The following is a 27,090-nucleotide window of genomic DNA, read 5'->3' on the forward strand; positions in this document are numbered from 1 at the left end:
CTCTGTAACCACCAACCAATGGTCTAATTGCTCAACCAGTAGTGGTTGGGTTTACCACGCAAATACTAGTGAACTATGTGAGGTTAAATGTGCTGTGTATGTATATATTGTATGTTATGTACGTATTTATAACTGTGTAAGCAAGATAGCTTAGTATAAACAATGGCATAGCCATGGGTAGGGGACAATTTTTTCCTCCCTATCCATAGCTCACAAATATATTCATTTTTAACGATATTTTAATTTGACCGGCTTATAACTTTTCAGATTTTTATTTTTTCAATACATTTATTTTTTAATTATTTTCCAAATATTCAAATGATCATTTCCTACCTAATGACACAATTTTTATTTTTTGTCAAACACCGGTATTATTTAGTTTTTATTAAAATATCAAATTTTATAAGATAAAATATGATAATAAATTTAAAAATGCAACTAATAAATAACACTAAATATGTTTTGATAATTGGTTGGCCCCCTGATAGAACGTCTAACTACGGTCTTAAGTATAAATAAATAGTAACTCAAAAATGATAATTAAATATTATAATTTATAATTTTATATAAAAATATATTTATAAAATTACTGCCCCAATGGCTTAAAATTCAAAAAATAATAAAATGGTAAAACAATAATAAAACGGTAACTATGTATTGCTGGTACAGAAATAATTAATGACAAATAACAAATAAATAATTTACAGCAATACAGATCATTTCAATAACACAGATAATAATTAATTTACTTATAATATAATAAAATATTGTATCTTTGTCCCAACAATAACTCAATAATAAAGATATAAAATAAAAACCCACAATTTATGGAGTTCAAAACTGATCTGCCGTTATAGCCTGTGCCTAAAATTTATGTGATTTTATAATAAATAAAAAATTAATTAAAAATGCACAATGATATATAAAGTATACATACTTTTTTTTTTTGCACAAAAATACCTGTTATAGCACAAATTTGAATATTTATTATTTTTAGACTTAATTCAAATTATTTTTCAATTTTATGCGCAAAAACTAATTAACAATTAGAATAATTTCCATATTATTAAATATTTTAATAATTTTATGACCATAATTCGATAGATTTTAGAACATCATTTTAGGGTTTTTATACTATATCTGTAAATAAACACATATAGTATCAACGATTTTATATTAAAATATGAATTGTTACCAATTAGAAAACATATTACCAGATTAATAATTAAATAACATTTAATGTCCATCCAAATTCATCCCGGATTTAATGTAATCGTTTTAATATACGATTTACCACAAAACCGTGAACCGGGATTAAATACTGGATATTAATCCAATGTATAGGGATAAGATATTTTCCGCGGCACATACAATTTGATACCTTAACAAATTGGTATTTTATAAAAAGTTAATAACTTTTATTATATTATAACTGTTTTTGTGTGCGACATATTTCATCCATACATGGACAAATTATTATTCTTATGATTGTCGAAATTATTCATGAAAAGTTTGATATTGTTCCGAAATTAACGCCTCGTACGAGATTATACAAATATTATCAAAGATACAGACTCAAAAGTATATAAAGTCAGTACATGGACCCAAACTTCAATCTCCCGAATTTCATAGCTATTTTGAATAATTCGCGCTAATGGTTTTCAAAATTTACCGTTACGTGCATTACGTACGACTTTTACGCGATTGCAGATTAAGTTTCACGGTCAAACGCATTACGACCCAAAACGCAGTATCCTTATCTGCAACAAATGGATTACACCAGTCTAACGGGACTATCACGATGCCATCCACCATCGTCCTGAGGGGAGTGGTTCGACCATCGACGACTGCGAAGGAACAACGACGCATTATGATTGTCTACCTATCACTCTCTCTCTCTCACTCTCTCTCTCATAAAGCATATTTTAACACATTAGCTCGTATGATTGGGTATGTTAAAGATTTTTTAGCACATATTCGATGGTTTTTAATGGATATAAATTCGTGGTATAGTAATTACTATGAGAGCAATTTTTAAAAACTTAATTTTTTATAACTTGTTAAGTAATTTATTTTATTTTCTATTAACTTTGGGCTTATAATGTTTAATTCATTATTTTTATCTTTTAACTTGCTATTTTCACTACTTAATATTTTCGTAGTAATTAATCAATTTAACAAATTCAATTTAACTATTTTCATTATATATTCATCCATCTTTGCGTTTTTATACAAATGTAATATTTAATGTAAAAAGCAGAGGCGGCCAAACTTTTTTCGGCCACGATCTACTAAAAATATACTTCACCTTTGAAGATCGACTTTCTTGGAAAATTTTTTTATAAACCTGAATAAAAGATGAAAATTATACAGATAAAATTGGTGCACATGGCCTAAAAATGAATTCTAATATGATCGACTCTGAATTCGTACGCGATCGACTGTTTGGCCGCCCCTGTTATAAAGTACATTAATTTCAAATACTATTTGTATATATATTCAGAACAAACTGTAAAGTGATTTCAACTTTATGTACATATAATTCTACGACGAGTATCCGAGAACATTTCGGTTCAATGAATGTTTAATGACTGTCACGTCCTTTTTGGGGATACGCGAGTTATGTATTAAGTGTGATTATGCAAATTTGGAACGTTTAGTTTTTTCCTCCCTTGTTCACCCGCACGTTCATCTGTCGCACACTAATAATGCACCCCCAAACTTCCGTCACCGTGCAAATCGCGTTAGATCGGTTTGTTCTTTCGCGCACCAATTCGCACGTACCTATGCAGATATAATCCCAAGACCGGAAGCGGAAAATTGTACCGGGAGCGGTGAATAGAGAGCACTAGCGTAGTCGAGGGTTTGAGAAAAAACTCATAATTAAACGCGCGTGAGATCAAACTCGATTTGACCTTTTGAATTTCTTCGCGAGCCGTCCGTGCAACCATTCGATTCGTTCGAATTACATATCTACACGATGACGTTATTACTTGCTGCTACTGCTGCTGCTGCTTGGTACCACTAACCCTTCGAGCGTTGCTAAAGTATATAATGCCTTCGAAAATGTGTTCGGTTTGAGCCTACAGCTATCTCCATATTATATGTAGGTACACACACACACACACACACACATTCATATACGTATGTATATTATTATAATTGTGCTTCGTTTTGGTTCGATTTCGTTTGTCACATGCCAATGCGCCTGCAGCATGCCGATTTGAATTTCAAATAATACCGTCTGCATTGATTTCAGCTTACGTTATATCGACACTAATAACGGATACGTGCACGAACGTGTACGCGTGACGTATTTCACGTTTTTCCATTATTTATGCATAATGCACTCATATTATATCTCACATTAACGGAACTACACAGGGTCACGGTTCTGGCGAAGGGGTTATTATTACCCTTACCAAAATTAATATTTTAATAAAATTAACTTAGAAGTTAAGTTAAGACAAAAAAAAAAATAAATAGCTTGGCCATTACACCATTTACACCATTACATTAGTTAGTATTGGACGCGTATATACATTAACTATTTCATGATACAGAAACATCGAAAAATGTATTCGCGTGCTTTAGCTACCCTTGGTTGCGTACTATGTATGATTTAAATACAATTTATCGTTTTTATTAATCAGACGGTCATCGTATTTATTTTTAGTATCTCATCGAAATCGATAGTTAGATATTTATTTCCCACTTGATCGTCATGTACAATGTGTATTCCTATTGACAACTACGTTATCGCCAAAATTGATAAATATTTATATTTCCGAAATTATTATTCGTATTTTTTTTTTATCCCTTATGTATTTATAACTTAAATAAATAGTTTATATTATTGGATAGATTATATATTATGTAAAAACCATAAGATTTACAAATACCAACAATAATTACCCTAGTGCATGTACAAAACATTTTACAAATTCACTTATATTTAAACACTCCCTAGCAATCCTCTCTTAACAGAAAACTGCTATAAGTTCTATTCAACAGCTAATATATAAAAAAAAAAAAAACTTATTTATTTTTTCAATAATACTCTAATTTTTTAGATAGATTCATTACTAGAAGAGGATATCTTCCATCACGTCTAATAAAAATAAGTTTTTTAACTCATTGTATATTCTATCACATATTGTAAATATTTCTGAGAAAATAAAAATATAATAGATTCATAGAATATAATAGAAATTTTAATAGCTAAATGCGTTATGCACATTATATCATGCTTTTACTGTTTTATGATAATTCACTAATTGCGTCGTGTTTAATGTTCTGTTAAAATATAAGTTCAGGGTTTGTTTTTATCAATTTCGCTTTAAATTAAGTTTCAAAATTATATATAATATTTATAAACTTGTTTAAGAATTATAGTTTTTTTTTTTTTTAATTTATCTCAAAGTTTACTGTTGATTTTTTTAATCTGCACAGTAAAACATCTTAGAATACGAATCGCTAGGTTCAATTGTTTTAACAAATCGAGTATTTAAAGAAAGTTACTAATTATTTTTATTATTTTTCATCCCGTAACAAGAAACACTTCCCTTTTTTTTTTATATAACTATTTATAACTTATGACATTCTACACAAATAAACCGAAACATTACCTATGTGATTGCAGTTTTCCTTTTTTAAAGTCATTTCAAAGGAATACGAAATGGCAACAGATTACTTTTTAAATTGTATTGACACACCTTTCACAAAATAACTATCATACATGTTATGATATGATGTTATGACATAATGGTATATGTAGTGCGAATTTTCAGTGAATTTTCCTTATACGAAATAAATATACCCAAAGTATAATAAATAAATTCGACCAAATTTAACTCAATTGAAAACAACTATAAATGAGAATATTTATTTTTAAAATAAATAAGGGCAAATACATTAATACACATATAGTGTACTACATATAATTTAAAATCACTTTAAGTTTTGTTATAAAAATAACGTATAGTAATTTAAATAAATCATTATACACGAGCTTTATTATTATGAGTGATAAAAGTGATTAGGCAACTAATTGAATCCTGTGCAACTTTTATGTGAATTATTACATGGGTACCAGTTGATTATATTGAATATTTTGAAACTGTGCCGTAAGAAATTTTAAAATACTTTAATATTTTATTTGATTAATTTGAACGTTATTAAAATGATTTTGATTAATGACATCGAATTACCATTATAATGTTCGTACGAAATTTCCGATTTTTGATCAATTTGATTTGTCATCAATTCATCGAAGAAAATGTACTATTACCATGGTCGTTGACCGTATATAGATTAGATTCATAACATACTGCAATAATATACATTATCTATAATTTCTGATTAAAAATAAATTCTAATCATACTATGTATGTAAATATAAAATCTCTTGCAGTGTGTATTTATAACATCGTTTAAAAAAATATTTTTAGAAAATTCTAACGCGTGTACGTATTAATTTTTTAATAGATTGACAAAGCGTTTACGAAGCTCCGAGGGCGCAGAGAGAGGCGTACTGAATTTAAAATATAGTTAAATGTATGACGAGGACAAAGATTTGAAATATGTTAGATGGGATGGATGGCGGCTGGGAGGAAGGCTGCGTTGACGAAGAGTAAACGAATTATACAGCTATCACGGTTGTTCACATGCTCCGAACACGACGAAAAATTATATGAGTGATAGAGCGGTCCAAATAGACACAATGAAGTGTTTTTGTGTTTAAGTGATAAATTAGCGTTGTCTCGTGCCGCGATGGGCCAAGAGTAGGTACGTCGTTAACAACGATCGCGCCAAGTCATTTCACCGGGGCACGGTTGAAAATAGATTTGAACCGTTCGTTCGCGCGAAATACGGCACCGCGATGGGGCGAAACGGATTGATCCGTTGTCGACGTCATTAATTTTCCGATCGAAATCGTCTACAATAATCTACGACAATCGTTACTATTACAATGATACAATGCCATCTCTAAGACCTTTTATGTGGGGGGGGGGGGGAATGCGAACTTCATACATGTATTCACTTTTATATATCTTACGCAGTATAATATGAATAATAAATAACAACAATTTGAAGAATGATGGTCACGTGGGGAAGGGGGTTGATTCGTCTTCCCCTCGTGGACGCTCTCACTTTGATATCAGATACAGTCAATTTTATCCGTACGAATTCACCGGTATGATTTGACCATTGTAACATGACTTGATAGACCATCTACAGTGTCCGGATTAGTTGTATTTACGTGTTATATAGTATTATTCGAGACAGCGATCGCAATGTAATAATTCAATTTCTTTAAAAGTGTTTACACTACAAAATCAAGAAAAGATTTTTATTTTTTATATTTGGCGTATAATCTCATATTTTTTTAAATTAAACTTCAACAAAGTATTTCGTATTTTTTTAATGAAAAATCGCAAGAAATACTGCAGAAAAATTGCAACAAGAACCATTACAATCAATTTCGTATATCTACCAGCAAGACTATTAGCCATATGGCGTAAACTATAAAGATATTGTATCACAGTGGTGACCAAATGGTGGCCCATGGAATCATTTTATCCGGCCCGCAGACAAGGGGAAAAAAGTAAAAACCGTTAGTTAAACATATTGGTTTTTATTTTAAAAAAACTTTTTAAAGGAGGAAGCAGATATACTGATTGTCAAGCACATATTATCGCTTATATCTTAAAATTTGAATGGATTACCGTCCAAGGAATGTGCCGATTACACGTCGACCGTCGACGCCAGTCCTTCAATTACCGCCGACCCGCGTTAACTAAAATTCCGTAGTATTACGTTGTTACTTGCTTCTTGCTGATTTGTATTCGTGTTTATTTTGTTTTTATTTGATTATAGTTAAGTTAAGGTTAAGGAAAGGTGGGAAGTTAAATTTAAAAACCGACAGTTTTTCCTTCAATGGACGGAATTATATTATTTTACTGGACCACTCAGGTTAGTTTTAGCCAATTTGTTTGATTTGCCACCAGACAGTAGCTGTGTTTAAAGTTTTCAATATTAAACCTCGTCAAGAAACTTCATATAAATCATTTGCCGAAAAATGTTTACATTATAATATAATATGTAAAAAATATTTGCTTTGAATTTTAATGGCCTCCAAAAATATTCATCGGTAACCCCTGTTGTATAATAATATTATATTTATATTATACATCATTGGACAAATTATAATATTTTTTTTTTAGTTTACTAAATATATTGTTTAGGATAGTGTGACTCGTTATTTTATCATTAAGCAAACTTCAAGTAAATTAATTCTTGTTAATTGTAATGAATGTTATTGACATAAGATAAGTCTTACCGCTGAGAGGTTATCCTTAAACTGTATAGTAAGTACTTTAAATTATATATTAATATTTAATGAAAGTAGAATTGGATGATACTATAATTTTAACAATGATTTTATTACAAAAACCAAGTGACTTCCTAGGGAAACTGTTCATATTACTTGGTTGTATTGTGTGTATGAGATATCCACGTGACATTGTATCCGGGTGAAACGTAGATACTCGACCACAACGCATGTCACATCCCGCGTAACGTTTCAGTTTCTATCAAGTTCATTTCATGCGGACAATTTTTCCGAAAAAACTATTAATATAAACCGATTAAAACAATTACCCCTCAATGACGTATATTTTCATTGTTTCATAACATACTAAATGTACGCATTCTGTTGTCGGTGATGTAATGTCTCACAAAATGTTAAATAAAATTATATTTCATATGTAGAGAAAATGTATAGAGACATCGGCTCATATCATAATTTATTCGATGGAACAAATCCATATTTTATGATGACACTCCTTTCCCATAAAACGGAAACGCCTCTAATACTCGCTAAGTAATCATATGTAGTCGGGTCTTGATATAACTAAAAATATCGTTTGATTAAATTAAAATAGCCATTTAATATAACTTTTATATATATACTCGATGAAATTCTATTAGCATTAAATTGAAAGTAAAATAAATCATACGCATGGTTAAAATGTACATCAGATTTCCATCAGATTATCTATTTCACGCAATAAACAAAGGAGTGGCGAACAAATCGGTTGTAAAATCGGATGTAAACATCATCATCTGCATAATCTTCTGTTATTTTTCCAACGCTTTTCTATTATCTAGGACCTCAAGTCGAAAAAAAGTCTATGTACCAACGTTTTACAAATGTATAGTACACTGTGGACGAAAAATGTGTACACATGGGTTACATCGAAAAGCCCATGATTGTATATTGTCGTGTCAGACATAAGCAATGGACTCGGGTAATCCGCGAGACCGGGTTGTGATTTCTGCGGAGTTGCCGTTAGTGAAACTATTCTGCGACTCGTAATTCCTAATATATGATATTATCTCGCTACCATATTGCTTTAGTGTCGATCAGTTTTTCAATTATAAGACTGATATTTGCTGATGTCTTTAAACAATGACCTATTACCCACGCGGTTCATCAACTGAAGCCTTTTTTGGAACCGAGTGCTGTCATTCGTGAGATGTTCACAAACGGCATCCTTTCGAATTAGCGGCGTTGATCAAATAACTTCCCCTCGGGCATTATCTCGCATGACGACGAGTGCTGAAGATGATGGGAAACTACCGGACTATGATGGGAATAAGACGATTTCCACTCGTTATCAATAACGGGAGCGTGGCAGATGCGCGACGGGTTGGCAAACCTCGGTTGGCCGCGGCACTGATGTCTTATTGTTTACTCGAAACTCACATCTGCTCTCTGATCTCCATTTCAATATAATAATAATAATAATATATATATATATATATATATATATATATATATATGATTTAGTGTATATACGAACTGTTTCAAAAGCATTGAGAAATAGTTTGTGGGAAAACGGAGTGTGTGCAGGGTGTCTGCGCAGAGCAGGTGCCAGCAAAAACAATATACCTATGTACTAAGTTTCGCATTTTCTATTCTTACGTTTGAACCGTGACACAAAGTGCTCAGAATGTGCGGAAGGCACATTTGATAATTCACATACGTGTGTATGGATATAAAACGCAAAAATTACTAAAAAATTGTACAACGTATCGGATCGAAAGTATAATTAAGAGAGAATAAACATAAGTTATCGAGAGCATAAGCCACATAAATGAGTCATATTCGAATATTCGTATTATTTCAATGTCTAAAATGTGGAAAAATAATAATCTTACGATACTTAACCATAATTCTTTAAAATCTGCACAGTGCAAAGTGTGAAATTATTTTCATTGATATCGAATCGTACAGGTGTTACTGATAGGCAACGATATACTTTTGGATAAATTTATATTCAAATTATAATTATTTCAAGTAGTTATGACTGCCACACTCGCATATGGAACATTTCTGTCGACGCCTCGTGTCACACTTAGCCCTATTTTTTTTTCTAAAATTTCAGTATCAAATCGGTCTCAGATTTAAGATGATAAGTTAATTAATATATTTTTATAACATATAATAATACACAATACTTCACGCTATCTATGTATATATTTACGTACTTGAAACAGGTGTTTTTTATTTTTTTTTAATTGTAACTCTTTTTAGTATATACAAATTTCAGAATTCATTGTTAAAATTTATATCATGAAGTTATATTTTTTTAGGTTTTATCATTTATTCGAAATTTATCTTTTTTCAGATAGCGTATTAATTACAAAAACTACGGTTTTCATCATTATTTGATTTTCGTGTACAAACAATTTTATGAAGTATTACGAATTGTTAATAAGAACCGATAGTATCCTGTGTAATGTAAATGTATCTTAAAAAAAACTCACTTATCTTTATAGTTAGTAATAATTATCGAACCGTTTTTTCGTTTAGTAAATAAGAGTTAAATTAATCAAGTTAAATAATAACTAAAACAATGTTTGTCTAATTAATATAAGAAACGAGCAACAACATTTGTTCTTCTTCTTATGTTCATTTTTTTGAATTGAAAACTCCTTTATGTTATTGAATTATTAAATTACATTTTTACATAGGAAGGAAAAAGGCAATGGACATTAATAAGATCGTTTAGGACTCCAGGTGGCAATCAGTAGAAATATTTGTTATGACATAACAAAAATTAGTCTAATTAGACCAGGTTTGGAACAAAACAAGGGCTTATAATGACATTGAACAAATCATTGGGATTTTTAATTTGTTTCAAATGATATTATACATATATTTTTCTTCTCTATAATGTGTCATTTTTATAACAAATAATTCATTGCTTCAAATATAGTTTCATTAAATATGTTCTCTTTTATAAAGGTAAGTAAAAATTATAAAAGGAATATAATTCTGGTCTTACCATTGACAAAAGATTAAAATAAACAAATCTAATTTTAAAGTATTATCAATTGTACAGTAAAAATTAATGTAATATATTTGTTTGTTTTAGGTAAGCCAATTAATGGATTTCATCAATCATGATATTTCATAGACTGTAGAAGCTTTAACATTTTACTTGTTCGTAAGTTATGCTTTACGTGTAATGACATGTATTATACTTAGATTTCAAGAACGTATATTTAAATATATTATGTTATAAAAACGTTTTTAAACGCAGTGGTATTTCAATAGATAAATTCCGTTAGCTCGCAACAAAAATGTAAGAACACCATGGGGTACGCCCTACACATAATATATGAATTAATATAATTAGAAATTATTCTAGTTAATCGATACTTAAGTAACTCTATTCATGAGTACTTGTTCAATTGTAGCTGATTTTTTCCAGGAAGAAACACGGAAGACAGCGAGTATTATGAATAATTTTATATTTTATTATATTGATGTGTGCAAGTGTGAGTGGAAAATACTATAATATTTGAGTAATTATTGAAATACTTATAATATACTATATAGTACAGTTCATAGGTTGCATTAACGATTTACATCAATTTCTACCTAAAAATAATTTATTAGCAGAGACAGTGTTTAGTCTATTACATATTCAATATGTCTTTAGTCGAGTGAATTGTTTGGGAAACTTTGCTTATGAGGTTTTAATATAATTATTGGTTAAAGTAATCTTTTTTTCTTACATATTACTTATGTATACGTTAATAGAATTTATTCACGATTTTTGCTTTTTCGTAATCTTGTTGAAAACTACCGAAAAATTGGAAAAATTATATATCTGATGAATATAAAGTTCTGTAACTAATTAGTTCATGCGAGAAAAGTATAATATTTATTTTTTACAAAATAACATATTTAGAGCCTACAAGTATATTTCTTGTCCCTATAATTTTTTATAATCTTGTGTAAAAGTAAATAAGTCAGATGAATCATAGTTGAATATTTATTTAAATTCGGTAAAATATAGCGTACCTAGTTGTACTATGAATTTCATTAGTTGTAAACTACACATTTTAATTCGACTCTGGTTTTCCAATTAAAATTGTTCATTTATCATGTTTGAGCTTGAAAAACAAATTGATACATAATTTCATGATACAGAAGAAAAAACACAATTAATATAATGTATAATTTAACCAACCAAATGACCGTACATTTAACGAATGGTTCCAAAATATATAACCTATTGTAATATGAACGCTAATCCTTGAAAAAGAAAATCATCTCAACTCGTATTTTCATTCTAAAATTATGTTTCATATTTTTTTGTAGATCAAAATCTCCGTTTTATTATGCAAAAGATTTTTTTTTTTTTTTAATTGAACAGATGTCGGTATAAAAGTACAGTAAATATATACGTGTATAGTATTATAATCGGTGGATTTTCTTTAACATTTTTAGTTGAATACTGTCCTTACTTCAATAATTATAATTTTTTAACGTAATACGAGTATATAACGTGCGTTGTTGTAATCGAAATGGTTCGTCTACTCTACTCAAAAGACCTATCATTCATGTATTTGTATACAATTATATAAAAATGACTTTTGAAATTCATAAAATTTCATACCATACATTGAAATGAATGAAATCACGAATAAACTAAGTTAATATTTTTTCGAGGTAATTTAACATTAAAAACAATTTATTCAACATCTAAAGAAATTATTTTAATAATACTAACTATATAAAATACTATAAATCTTGAAACTCAATATTTTAGCTTCATAGTGTTCTAATAAACTATTCTACTAATATTCTTTTATTAAAGTATTTTAAACTAATATTTAGCTTATAACTATTGTTAACACTTATTACTATGAATATATAACTAAACTAAAGTTAATTGAAGAATATATTGTTGAAATAGTATATTTATGTAGATAATAATTTAACGCTGTTCAGTGTTATTTATATTCATAATATATCAATGATAATTGACTTCACTAAATTACTAATTAAAGTTTTATTTTATAATAAGTTGAGATACAATCGATTAAGTATTATGCATTACATATTCTTATAACATGTATATTTTCCTTGTAAATATAAAATTAATTTTCGTTTTAGATGTGGTCTATGTATTGTAGAATATATGAGATATTGTTATTTACTTCTATAATATCAAATAAAAGTAGATAAATTAATGTTTATGTTCACTCAAAATTATGGAGGAGTCAAGTTAGGTTAGAAATTAAATGCGTTTAAATGTTCACACACACACACACCCACACACAAAAGCGTATACATTAACGAGCATATTTCAGGTGCGTTACCCCAGCACCCACACTTTCGAAATCATAAATTTTAATCGAGCAGTATTATGTACTTTATTTTGTAAAATTTTGTACAACCCCCAAACCACCCCGAAATTCAATTTCATTTTACGGGTGCTGGGGTAACGTTACACCAGTACCCGGATCAACTATTTTTCACAAATTTAAACTTTAAACCGTACAGTATTATGTACTTCATTTTGTATAATTTTGTACAACCCCCGAACCTCCCCGAAATTCAATTTCATTTTACGGGTGCTGCGGTAACGTTACACCAGCACCTGGATCAACTAATTTTAATAAATTTCAACTTTAAACCGTACAGTATTATGTACTTCATTTTGTACAATTTTGTACAACCAAAATTAAATTTTGTACAACCCCTGAACCTCCCCGAAATTCAATTTCATTTTACGGGTGCTCCGGTAACGTTACATCAGTACCCGGATCAACTATTTTTCATAATTTTTAACTTTAAACCGTACGGTATTATGTACTTTATTTTGTATAATTCTCAAACCAGAGGCGGCTCGTGGGGTTCATAGAAGTTCGAGTACAAAATTCTAATATTTCCCCTTTATCTATTATCATAGTTTACCACCTTCAACTTCTGTTGGTAATTCATTTAACTCAATTCTTTATTATGTACTAAATTATTTTCCGTTTTTTATAGGTTAATTCTATATTCTAAAACATCTATGTAAATACTTTTTATTAAACTTTTAAATTTTTAACGGAGTGATGAACGTGTTTAAGTTACAATTATGTGTGCTTTTTTTTATTTCATTTTTTTTATTGTGTCTGTCATCACGTTTTGGAGTAGTAATAGTGCTTTGATTTTTGACTTCAGCCCCTCTTCAAAAAGGAAATTTAATCTAGTTTATACTTTAAGTGGTTAATAGTAAAAAATTTATATTAGTTTTTAAGACTCTGTAATAACACTGAAAAATTAACGGAAAAACAGGAATTTACGTATAACCACTTTTCGACTATATCGATTTTTTGATTTTGCTGTAACTCAAAAGTGAATCATTGTAAAGACTTGAAATTTTAACCAAATGTTTATATTAGTGTTATATATTTATTATTAAATTTTCAAAATATTTATAGACCATTGAAATTTTCGATTTTTTTAGTTTTTTTTTCTTGAAATACCGAAAAAATTTAGCTCCTAAAAAAATCTTTAAAATTTAATTTAAGATATTTAATATTTACTGCCCCACTGCGACTCAACAGATCATTAGGCATTGTATTTTATAACCAATTATTTCTATTTTTAGTATTTGCCGTTTATAATATGTTATCGGGAATTTTATTGACAATTATTTCTGAAAACTGTTTCTTTTCATTTCAAAATTAATACCATACAGCAGAGGTTCCCAAACTTCTTATAGTACGACCCATTTTGAAAATTATTTCAATTTTGACGACCCAAAATAATATCATTGACCTTATTCTTTTTTTTGCTATTTTTATCATTTTAAATTGAAGAAAAGTATTAAATTTATAAAACAAAGTTTATACTATTTTTTTTTGCTGTTTTTAAATAAATAAATAAATAATATATATAATATTTAAATAAATAATAATTAAATAAATCATTTTAAATTGAAGAAAATTATTATATTTATAAAAAATAGTTTATACTATGTAATTTAATTAATAAATATATAATTTTAATGTGAAGGATGTAATTGTTTCCTATTTTTCATAGCTGGATTGATATCCATTTGTTATATTGATTGCAAAGAACTTGTTGTAAGCTCATCATCAATTAATTTTCTTTTTTAACCGCTGACTCAGATATTATCTTTGATTCTTCAGTTTTCGTAGAACTTTGAGTTATTTACTTTTTATTTAACCATTTGTCCATAGTAACTATACAAAATCACAAAAAAAAACGAATTTATTGGTTATTTGAAAAATGGCAAGATTTAAACTGCGTGCATGTATCGTATTCAATGTACCGTTTGTTACTGAAAATAATCAATTTATTTGAACGTCATACAGGTACCAATTTGTTTCAAATATATTGCTATATTTTCAATAATCATTAATCTGATTGCGTTGTGTTGACACAGTCGAGCATAGACATATAAAGAAATATCGTTATGTCTATTGGTCGCAGTAAATTTGTAATTGTCACAAACCCAGATAAAAGTTTATAATAAAACTAATTAAACAATTAAACATCAACCATAAGTAATAGAAACACATGAAAAATATAACGCGACCCACTAAAAATATAATTGCGACCCACAGTTTGGGAACCTCTTCCATACAGTATAACAAATAACAATCTGGCTAATAATACAATTTTTGTTTATAATTTATAAGTAATGATTTTTTTCGTTATATTTAGTTTTGGTAATCCAGTTGCAGTTGTGTGTCGACTATCGAGTTGTTAGTGCGTTAAATATTTACGTAAATAAATATCAAATATAATAAATATTGTATCCCGAAAAAATTTCGACAAAGTGTGTGATTATTATGATATTACCATCCAGGTGGACAGTACTGCCATAGCAGTGATCAAATCACTACTGCTATAGCATTAATATTTAATTGCGTTTCTGAAGGTTCTTAATAAATTCAAGTACCTATTCAATCATATTAAATGTGTAGGATCTACATTTTAAATTTATCAATTACCTATAATAGGTACCTACTACCTACTACAATTAATTTAATTCAATTGACTGTATGTAAACAAACAAAAGATTTCTTCTTTTAGAAAAGAGTTTAAAAATAGTCAATATATGACTGATAAAAAATAAAAATATAAAATTAAATAGAGTTGTATGTATGATAATTTTACCTTTTATTAAGTATAATTTGTAATTTCCAAAAAATATAATACGTTTATTTTAGATTTAAAATTTATTTTATGCAAATTTGATCAACAATATTATTGTTAACACATTGATGGACATTCTGTATTTTGGTTTTTTTTCTTAAAGCTGTAGGTATGTTGAATCATACATTGCATTGTTTATATTATTTAGATACCTATACTAATACAATAATAGCATAGCCATCCAAAGTAATTTGATCTTTCAAATTTAAAATTTCATCATTAATATTTTCATTTTAATTATTTTGTTTTCTTTCTCTATTATCGTTTGTCATCACTTATTAGAGTAATACACAAAAGTTTTAATTATATTTTAATAATATTTTAATTCAAGGAAATTATACCTAATACACGACATAAATGTAACTTATTTAAATGATCAAAATTTTGAAAAACAAAAGTACATTAATACATTAGGCGATAGGTACATTCAAGTTCATATTAACATCAAATACATATTATTATAGACAAAATTATAGTAAATTACTAAAATAAAATTAATCTATGAGTCAAAATATTCGATACATTTTGTTGTAGTAAAGCTTAGAAGCGCGATATCATGAATAGACGAATTAGTCGACAATGTTGAAAGTAGCAATGCAGCATAATGCCCACGTACGACGTACCAACTACTTAGTATCATTGTTCATTGGTTATAAATAGTATTTATTATTGTACAACCTAAAATCAGATTGTATTAGACTATTTTTAGAAATGCAATATTATATTTTTATTCTTAACATTAAGATAACAATATTAAATTACAACTCCTACTGTGATGATGACAAGAAATTGGTCAGACAATATTAAAATAATAAAAACTTTTACGGTATACCTACAGCATAACAAATATAAATCGATGTTTATTGACATGTATACTGCCTTCCAAAGCCAAAAGGCAATAAGCAACAATGGAGTAGTTTTGAGAAAAATTAGTAAAAAAGTAACATTAGGTATAGCTAGTTGAATAATAATTATATTGACGATAAAAATAACTCATTATAAATTATATAAATATAACTGATATTGGTTAATAGTTTGTTCGTCGATGTCAGCAGGTGGGAATTATCGGTATTTATAATTTTAATTGGCTTATTACTCTTCGTAAACATATTTATATTATTTTATATTAATATACATATTTTTTAAGTATTATTTATGGACACATCGAGCAGCTTGAAACGCGTGAGTACGCTTTGTATTTCACTATAACGTTCTTTATTATTAATCACTAAAAGTGTTATAAATGACGATTCTGAAATTTAAATTAAAATAAAATGTATATTCAAAAAAATATTTAACATGCGGTCTTTGAACCTTGTTTATTTTTTACACGTGTTAAAAAAGTTACCTACAGCTTAATCCTAGTATCTATACCTAATCGGCGTTGACATTCTTATGTTAACTGTGTTTAGTAGAAACAAGACATATACATGTACCAATGTATCTGCATATAATGTAGATACTCTTCGATTTTTTTTTTTATTCTTATCAGAAAATAAATCATTCATTAAAAAATGTAAAAATGTAATATAATATTAATATATAAATATATAAATGATTAATTTAACTATTATTAAAATAATGCACCTACTTAATATAATTGACATAATTTTAAATCTTGATATCTGCGAACTTACCTAATATATTCTATTGATTCTTTTTGAATTATATAAGTTAATCAACAGCAACTACTTCTACCTAAAAGGAAGTGCTGTATATTCGATAAAAGTATCTTAGATACAATATTGATAAAAGATACACGATAACACCCGTAAGATGAAATTGAATTTCGGGGAGGTTTGGGGGTTGTACAAAATTGTACAAAATAAAGTACATAATACTGCTTGATTACAATTCATGATTTCGAAAGTGCGGGTGCTGGGTCAACGCACCTGCATATTTCATATTTAATCTTAAACACCGTACAAAAATTCGAAAACTAAATAGAATCCTCTGTTCTCTTACACACACACGCATTTATGGTCCTACTCAATTGGATTGGCAAATTGGTCGATTACGTCATATACAAAAATAGATTTGGTATACGCACAATTTTTTGCACTTTGAGTCATGTTTACCGTTCAAAAATAAACCCAACAATACCTTAATGATGACCCCCATGCCATAAAAAATAGGCACATAATTTGCTCCGTTGATTTGAAATATCACGTACATTGCGTAAAGAGCGGGTAAATATTAAGATTGTCGAGTCACAAATGCTATCTTATGCGTATATACCTCTATCAATATAATATTTAAGTTGTTGGTATACTTTAATTTTTCTCCAAGTCTAAAGAAGCAAATCATATCAAAGCACTTGATCATTACTAGAAACAGAAATAATATTCTCTTCAAATATCGAAAATATGATGCTAATATTCTTTAAAAAATTTAAAAAATTCGTCTATATTCATTTAAGACCATAATAAAATATTCAAAAAATATTATTTTTTATTAATATATTCTCTTATATTAAAAATATACATTCATAAGCAAAATAATTAAGTGCGAAGTAATAATAAAACAGACATAAATTAGTATACTCGTATAATAAAATTTAATACAACTTAAATAAAACTTCAACTTAACATTTTTTTTATTTATTTTTTAATTTAAACAATAATTAAAAACAGTATATTTTTTCCATGCGTTTTGGTATTACTTTGGTATGACGGTCTGTTTAAATTTTTTTACAAATATTGGAGATCGTTTGACGTCAATTGAAGTTACAGGCACATTTTGCAAATCGATTATCATAAACAGTGAATAATTATCTATATGTTGAATCCATTATTTTCATTCAAAACTTTCACAAAGTTTTTCAAAATTATGAGCTCTTGATTTGTTTGTTGAACTTAGTCAATTCTTATTTTTATTTCATCTCCATTTTTTCCGGGTAATTTTTGAGGTTTAGCAATTGTATTTTCAATTTTTTTATTGAATCAACTAGAGATACATTTGACTTTTCTATACTTATAATGATTATTACCAGCAGTTTTAATAAAAATTATTTAACTTTCTAAAATTTCCAAATCAAAAACTGTTTTACATTTAAATATAGACTGAGTGGTAAACTTTTAATTACTTAATTCTTCTGTGACTCTTTTTAAACATTAGAGATGATTACAATTAAAAATAATAAATTCCTACCGATTCTTAATCTAGTTAATACTTGCTAAAACAGAGAGACATTTATTTTAGAAATAATATTTTTATATTATTAATTAATTTATATCTGGATAAATTTATTTGACTTTTTCAGCAACCCTACAAAACATATGAGCTTACACATGTAACTTGAATTGAATTAGGATAGAAAACTATTACAGTTTAGTTTTTACCATGTACGGTGCAGCATCAACAACATTTTTTCAACAGTTCCATCCAAGAACTACAGTAGAATGGTTAATTATTTCTAAAATTTTACATGTTAAGAGAAAAGAACGAGAAGGATGATTTGAATTTAAAATTCAAATCAATAAATTCGTCACATAACGATCATTTATATCAATTTTTAATTTTCTAATCTACAGAAATTCAGGGATTGTTATCGCTTATTTAATTTTTTATATTGGATAGTCTTATCATAACGATATGATCGATAATTTTTTTTTCAAACTCTCATCGAACATGTTTGTCAGTTTTTTTTACTAAAAATAAACGAATTTGTGAATTTTTCAATTCATACCTCATTACATTCTCCAAACAAAAATCTTCATCAAATTAATTTAATTTTCTTTATTTTAGAAGTCGATCCTGATAAAATCATTTGTTATGAAGTATTTAATATGTATATAATTACTCTCACCTTCTGATAAGAAAAGTGAAAATTTAAATCACTGCTCACAATGATTTATAGATTTACTTTACATCTCAATCGTATACATTTTTTGCTAATTTCAAGACACAATTATTATTATAAATTTTCACCATCGAAAAACGTTTCGTTAAAATAATTATTTTAATAGGTTTATTTTTATTTTTTTATTTTTTATTTTTTATTATTATTTTACTATTACAAACGGAATTTATTAAAACCTACATTATTTTCGGTACAGCATCGTTATGTATTGATATTTAAAAATTACATTTTATGACCATACTTTTCTGCCTTATGTTCTTGCGTTGAAAGCACGTATGTTAGTAGATATTTTATAATATGTGTATAGGACCGACATTGCTTATGATAATAATAATTATTATAATCGTGTAGAACGCACGCGATAGAATTGGAGGTTTTCCGGCAGAGAAATTGTAACGGATTATTGTAATGATTACAACAAAAGTCAAATATTTATGGGGGAAGTAGGGGGAACTCTGTCGTTCACTTATTAAAAACGTGATATCATCATGTTAACGGTTTAATATAGAATGAAATATATATTATAATTAGGTGCCAGGTTTTCTTTATCTCATCTACAGTATTTTGCGCAATGTGCATAGAAGTTATCTACGCCGAGTATAATTGTAATTTTCATGTTAACGATAAATAATAATATAGAAAATTAAAAATGATTATAATATACAGTACACTTTGGCTAGTACCCTACTAGTTAACAAGACTAGTAGTATAACTTGTGTTCCTATTTTTTCATTTAAATTTTGTGTATGATTGTATTGTCCAAGAGTTTTAATAACAATATGATATTTATTTATTTAAGTATTATGTTGAAATTAAAATAGGTATAAATCAAAACACTGTATTAAGTACAGCATTTATTGGTGGCTTGAATCCAACTCTGTTCTACCTGCAAACTTGTTTGCCTTTAGGAAGGGTTTAGGTACTATGGAATGCCTCTCGACTTTCATTGGTAACATTTACCATGCTTTTAATAATAAGGAATTCCTTGTCGCCACATTTGTGGACATCCGCGGCGCCTTCGATTCCGTGAACATTCCTACCCTCATTACCTATCTTCTCTCATTAAATGTCCCCCCTAAGTTCTGTAATGTTCTATCTGCTCTCTTCAATTTCAGAAAACTTGTTTTCTTCTCTCCCTTCAGATCGTCAAACACTCGATCCACTTTCACTGGCCTTCCACAAGGTAGCTGCCTCAGCCCAATCCTATTCAATGTATATATGAGTATTGTTGAAAAGCATCTCTCTCAGTCTGGTCATAAATGTCTTATATACGCTGATGATTTAGTAATATTCTCTTCTAATAAACATCTTAATCTTGCTATCGATAGCCTCAACTCTGCCCTGATAGATCTGAATGATATTCTAATCAAAGTGTCTTTTGATGTTGCCCCTGAAAAATGCAAATCGATCATTTTCACTCGTCGTAGATATTTAAACAACCTTAATACATATCTCAACAACTATGTTATCCCTTTTGTTCCCAATATTACCTATCTTGGCATCACTCTCGACCCCAAATTGCGCTGGATTCCACATATTTCTACTCTCACAGCGTTTGTTTCTCGATGGTCCAACTTCCTCCGATCGGTAACTGGTACTTGGGGGGGCTCTCACCCTTCAAGTCTATTATCTATATATTTGTCTATTATACGCTCCAAAATTGATTACGGATGCTTTCTTTTCGGATCGGCTTCCTTTTCTAATTGGAAAAAAATCAATAAACTCCAAGCCTCATGTATCAGAACCATTATGGGTTACGTCAGTTCTACACCTTGCCCTGCTATGGAAGTTGAATCTACTTGCCCTCCATTTAATATCAGATGCCACTGGCTTGCCGGCAAATTTCTCTTGAAATCACTATCCTATAGCGATCACCGTATCTTTGACATTTATTACTCACTGTACCTTAATTGGCGATATGTTCCTAAATCTATGCCCGTATTATCAATTATAGCACATTCTATCTCAAATTTCCACCAATATATTATCAATTCAACTAAACTCCCTCTTTACGAGCAATCTTACGACTCTCTTATCTTTTCCCCTCAGATTCATTCTGATAATAAATTTTTAGATCTATCCTCCAATGATTTTAAATCTATGTCTTCTTCCTCGGTTAATGCAGCCGTTTTGAATTATCTTAATGAAAGTTTTTTAAACTTCATCGCGATTTATACTGATGGATCAGTCTCCCCTCTCTCCGCTGGATATGCATTCTATATTCCTGATCTACAGCTCTCTTTTAACAATAACCTTCCTCCTACGTCTTCTTCCTTTACAGCTGAGTGTTATGCCATCACCGAAGCCCTAAAACTTATTCAAAATTTTCCCCCCAACAATTACTTAATTGTCTCAGATTCTATGTCGTGCCTCCAAGCCTTAAATTCAAACCCATTTAACTCTCACCTGTCTCCACTTATTCTTCGCATCAAATCCCTTATTTTTACATTAAATCAAACTAACTATAACATCCACTTTCTTTGGGTTCCTAGTCATACAGGCATACATGGTAATGAAGTTGCAGACCACCTTGCTAAATCTTCATCCAATCTCATCTTTCCTTCTATTTCTCAACTCCCCCATTCTGACTTCACATCGCTTATAAAACAATACTCTACTAATATTTGGTTCTCTCTCTGGAACAATCTACCTGCCGAATTCGCCTCAAGATACAGAAATATTACACCAAATATCCTAAAAACAACCTGGTTCAATAACTTATACTTACATAGACCATATATAGTACAATTTAATAGGCTACGCATAGGACATCACCTTCTTCCTAGTCACTCCTTCAAACTTGGCCTTAATGATTCTCCGTTCTGTACTCTTCACTTAAATGAATGCATTTGTGACTTATCCCATATTCTACTCGACTGCCCTGCACTTCAACTCAATCGCATTATTTTAATTAATGAACTTAAGACTCTTAATATCCCCTTAAATATCCACTCCATACTTAACACAAAATCCACTATCGCCATCAAATTAATAATTTCCTTTATATTGGATGCTGGCTTCATTATTTAATATGTACACTAATGTTTAATGTATAATATTGTTTTATTTATAATCTCTGTAAATGTCGAGCTATCATAGTTGTATACTAAAAGCTAATAAAAAAAAAAAAAAAAAAAGTACAGCATTTATCTTAGAAAAAATTTCAATTCAATTAGTACATGTATATTTTCTTAGTCCTCTTTTATTATTGTAATATGAATTTGAAAGGAAAATATCATTGAATTTCTGAGAACAAAACAATTAAAACATTATTTAAAGCAATAAAACAAAGTTATTGGCTGCATAATATTGTTTGAAAGGTATCAAAATATATTTCGTTCGTTAACAATAGTTAGTTTTGTTTAATGTTTATATTTTAATCATATTGAGCGCATAATAATTCGTCGGAAATAATGTAACATTAATAGATTTATAAATATTTTTATTTCTTACATTGGCGTACTGCAGAGTACATGGGAAGGACGTTTAAAAGTTTACCGACGTGAATTATGAGCATTTATTCTCTGCCGTATCTTAGACGTTGAAATAATTCAAGTTCCGCAGTAATTCGATTCGATTCACCAGAGGAGGCCATACTTGAGAATATAAATAAATCAAATTTTAATGTGCATACCTACGAGTATGATGTATAATTTCTGCGTATTTTAGGAAGCAGAGAAACCACACGTCTTGATTACAATTCGCACAAAAATAATAAATATATTAAATAAAATAAACAAAAACTAAAATAAATAAATATTAAGTTACAGGTATTTTTTTATAAACTTTTCGTCAGTTTTTATCACAAGCACTCGTTGCGTAGTTTCAAGTGACGTAAATTGAGTAATTGAATTAAATGGAAAATTATATACGAAGGAAAAAGTGATAATCAATAGATACTTCATAAATGTTACACTATTAAATAGTAGCATAACATAGACTAATGTGAACAGCTAAATTAAAATTTCAATACAATGTACGCAAATGTATCGATTGTTTTGTTTAACAATTTAATTGCCCACATTTAAATCCTGACTCAAAGATTATTATCCTATTTTTGTATTTAATAAATATTTATATAAAAATTATACTTATATTGAAACTTTTTATTCTTTTTCAAACAAATACCAATCAACTTATTTAATTAAATTTATGAAGCGACTGATTTACAATACAATCTAATGTTAAATAATCAACGAATTTAATATGTTAAATATTTTTATATCCTTTAAGAATAAACCACCGATTTTAAAGATCATTAAATTACTATTGATATGTTGCGTAATTTCGATTTATGATATATATTATGAAAATAGATTCAATATAAAAACCTTATACTCTCTCAGTACGTTTATTTACATACACATTTTAGTTGTCACAATGATTGACGCAAAACCTCTGAATTCAGTTACCTAACCTAAATGTGTTCTACATTTCCTTACATTTCCTTATATTTCCTAAAAAACTATTGATCTCTATCTAAGTTGATACATTGAATATTAAAGCTTTATTTTAATAATATTTCATTTCAAATTTACTGAGAAAAAATATCTATTTATATTAATTCCGATTAAAAATGCAAAAACCAATTTACTACCATACACTCACAAGAAATAATATAAATAATTTAAACGATTACATTATAGTCATAGAATTTATAATGTTAAATTAAAAATATATTTTTGTGACCTTTTTATGATGAGAATATCTTCTTGTGTGAATCAAATTTGTTGAAATATAAAAAATAATTACTGGATTCAATAACTTATATGAAAGCTATTATATGTATAACTGGGTTTATGTAATTTGAGTGCATAGGCAGGCCATATTTATTGATGGGATTTACATGATTGAGCTGAACTCGGGATAAAGGATAAAATAATATGTGTTTTTACACTAATAAACACGTCAAAAGTTGGGAAGCATGGAAATTGAAATAAAAAGTGTTTGTAATTCGTTTAATTTCTCCATCAATGGTATGTTTTCGACCGTGCTACCATAACGGTGTTTTTGTTTTGGCAAAGAACGATATAATGATATAAAATATAAAAATAATGCCCGTTAAATTTCTCTTGCGTGTGTCGGGCACCGCTCACGGTGAGTAGTTAAAAGTTTTTAAAAGCACCGTGTGACAGGTCGATTGAAAAATTGGCAAGGAAAAATATAAAAAGACGACAGACGATTGAAAACTCAACAAACATTATTATATTGTTTTATTTATTGACAGCCGTGCGCTCTGCCTCTGACCGACCGGATACGTTGTTTAATATATATATATATAAGTGGTAGCGAAGGAGTGTATAAGAGCTCATCGGACGTCCTCGGCCGCCCTTTGTGTAAATTGTTTTAAGCCCGTTACGGAAAACGATAGCGTTTCGTCTTGAGAGTGAGAAACGATCAACAAAACATTCGGTCGACGGCGCACGTTCATTCATCACTATACACGCATTAGTATAGTAAATGAGCATCCGAAAAAAGAAAAAGCATACAGTACCTGCAGAGCACAACGTTTACCGAATCACCAATCTTCATCTCGCTGGTTCTTTTCGATAATCTTATGTTATTAACCGTGTCTGACGGAATTCTTAATTGCCAGTGTATTATTATTTTTATTATGATTATTATAAGAAACCGATGGAGAGGAACTCGATGCATTATCTTAATTGTGGCTGTGTAAAACTATCACAAATACCTATACACACCTCAGTCACATTTTTCTTGCAACAAGTGGGACAGAGGTTATAATGTATTTGAAAATTCATCATCTCTTCAAAGAGTACCGAGTACCTTTATAAAGAGTACGTACCTACCCTTCAGTTCGTCTATACAAGTATACAGCCCAAAGTTTAAATTCTTGTAGATTTGTACGCGATTCATACTTCGAACGAGAAAATAGTTTATAATCCGTGGCAGGATTTCAAATACCTTAACTTGTTATAGGCATTACTACAACAGAGGTCCGTCAACCTAGTTACACCTAGAAATATATATTTCGATTTTATCTTATTTTTTCTACAAAAAATTAGTAAAAATTCATAATAATTTGTAAGGACTAATATTCAAGACTTCATAATTTAAAATATAGCACTTAAAACAATTTTTATGGATCCAGTGTATTAGGCAGCCTATTATTCTGAATTCAAAAACCTTTTTTTAAGGGTTTCAAAAGATTACAACTTACAATTTCCAGTATCCAATTTATTACCAATTGGTTAATATGGTAAATTTATATATATATATATATATATATATATAAATCGTTTTGCTGGTTTGTTGAACTGACTACTATCAAACTATAACGCTTTCGCAATAAACTTTATTTCAATAACACCACGCTTCGTATATTGACTATTCGTATGAAAATTAATTTATAATTTAATATACTGTAGTGTACGTTTGACTCGCAAAATCCGATAAAACGAATTAGTATTTTTACAGAAAAAGTTTCAGAATAAACAGTTAGTATTAGTGAACTATAAATTGAATACACTATATCTGCACTGTAAACAATACAATTCACTAAAATGAGTGATAAACCTTTTCTACGGGTGAATTTTTATTTTGATTGTTAGAAGTGAATTTTCATTGAAATCTATGCTCAGTTTTATTATCCGATTATTAAGGTGTAAAAGAATATAAAATAATGGTGCATATATTAATATTCAAAAAAAACTTGTTTAATGCAGCGAAAACATTGTGTAAAATTCCAACGCTGCTATATAATAATAATATAATAGGACTAATGTCGACAACTCTTTACTTAAATAATCAAATTTGTTTTTTCATTAATGTTAAAAACAATTAAAGTTGAAAAAATTTAATTTTACTTACAAAATGGTCTGTAAATGTTTTGTTCCAACAATTATTATTTGTTTAATATGAATTTATTAACACCTTGATAAAAATAAAATAAAATATTATTTTATCAAAAGACTTAACAAAATATAACATTTTTATTCTATTAAACTACCAATTAAACCATCGTAGAATGAAATTTGCATTTTTATAAATAAAATTTTTTCGTTCCTACGTTTTATGCGTAAATGTAAGTTTTAAAACATACTAACTATAACGCAAGCAAATTTTTAAAAATGTTAGTAATTTTTAGGAGTTTCGCATTTTAAAAAAACCTTCATAAATATATTTTTAAAACCTGAAATTTTAGATTAAAATATTTAAGCACCTCAATACTGAATACGCTTATCGAAAATAATTTTAAAAATAAATTAAATATTTAAGTTTTATGAGATTTAAAACCATTTCATATTAAAGAAAATTGTATTACGTAAGCCCGGTATACATATCATTAAATATATTAGATTATACTCTACGTAAATAGTTTTAAACCAAACAATTCTAAACGGTAAAACGGCAAATACTTTAGAGGAAATTCTCTTTGTGGATTTTTTAGGTTGTTCAGTTAAGAAATTCTCATAAAACTATTAGTTTTCTATATTAAAATGACATAACTTTAGAAAAAATATAATATTTGATAAAATTTCAGGCATGAAATTTAAACCTGAAAATTTCAATAATATTCTCTTAGAATATTAAATTTAAAAACTCCAAGTAATAATTTACTTTGAAAGTATCAAATGACATATTATGTTGATCTAACATAACATTACCAATATATAATATATAATATATAATACATAACATTACTTATTTTTTTTTAAATTTCTTG

General features: G+C 28.4%; 2 protein-coding genes across 2 annotated transcripts in view; both read left to right on the forward strand.

Moving 5' to 3' along the window:
* Nucleotides 1-27,090, forward strand: part of LOC112684356 — a 186,937-nt gene that overhangs the window by 48,985 nt on the left and 110,862 nt on the right. The gene's annotated exons all lie outside the window — the stretch shown is intronic.
* Nucleotides 20,280-22,513, forward strand: LOC112684355. The gene has a single exon (XM_025555838.1). It carries the CDS (start codon nucleotides 20,328-20,330, stop codon nucleotides 22,431-22,433), a length of 2,106 nt encoding a protein of 701 aa, XP_025411623.1. The 5' UTR covers nucleotides 20,280-20,327; the 3' UTR covers nucleotides 22,434-22,513.

This window comes from Sipha flava, unplaced genomic scaffold, assembly GCF_003268045.1.
Source record: "Sipha flava isolate LNK unplaced genomic scaffold, YSA_version1 249_pilon_pilon, whole genome shotgun sequence".
NCBI lineage: Eukaryota > Metazoa > Arthropoda > Insecta > Hemiptera > Aphididae > Sipha > Sipha flava.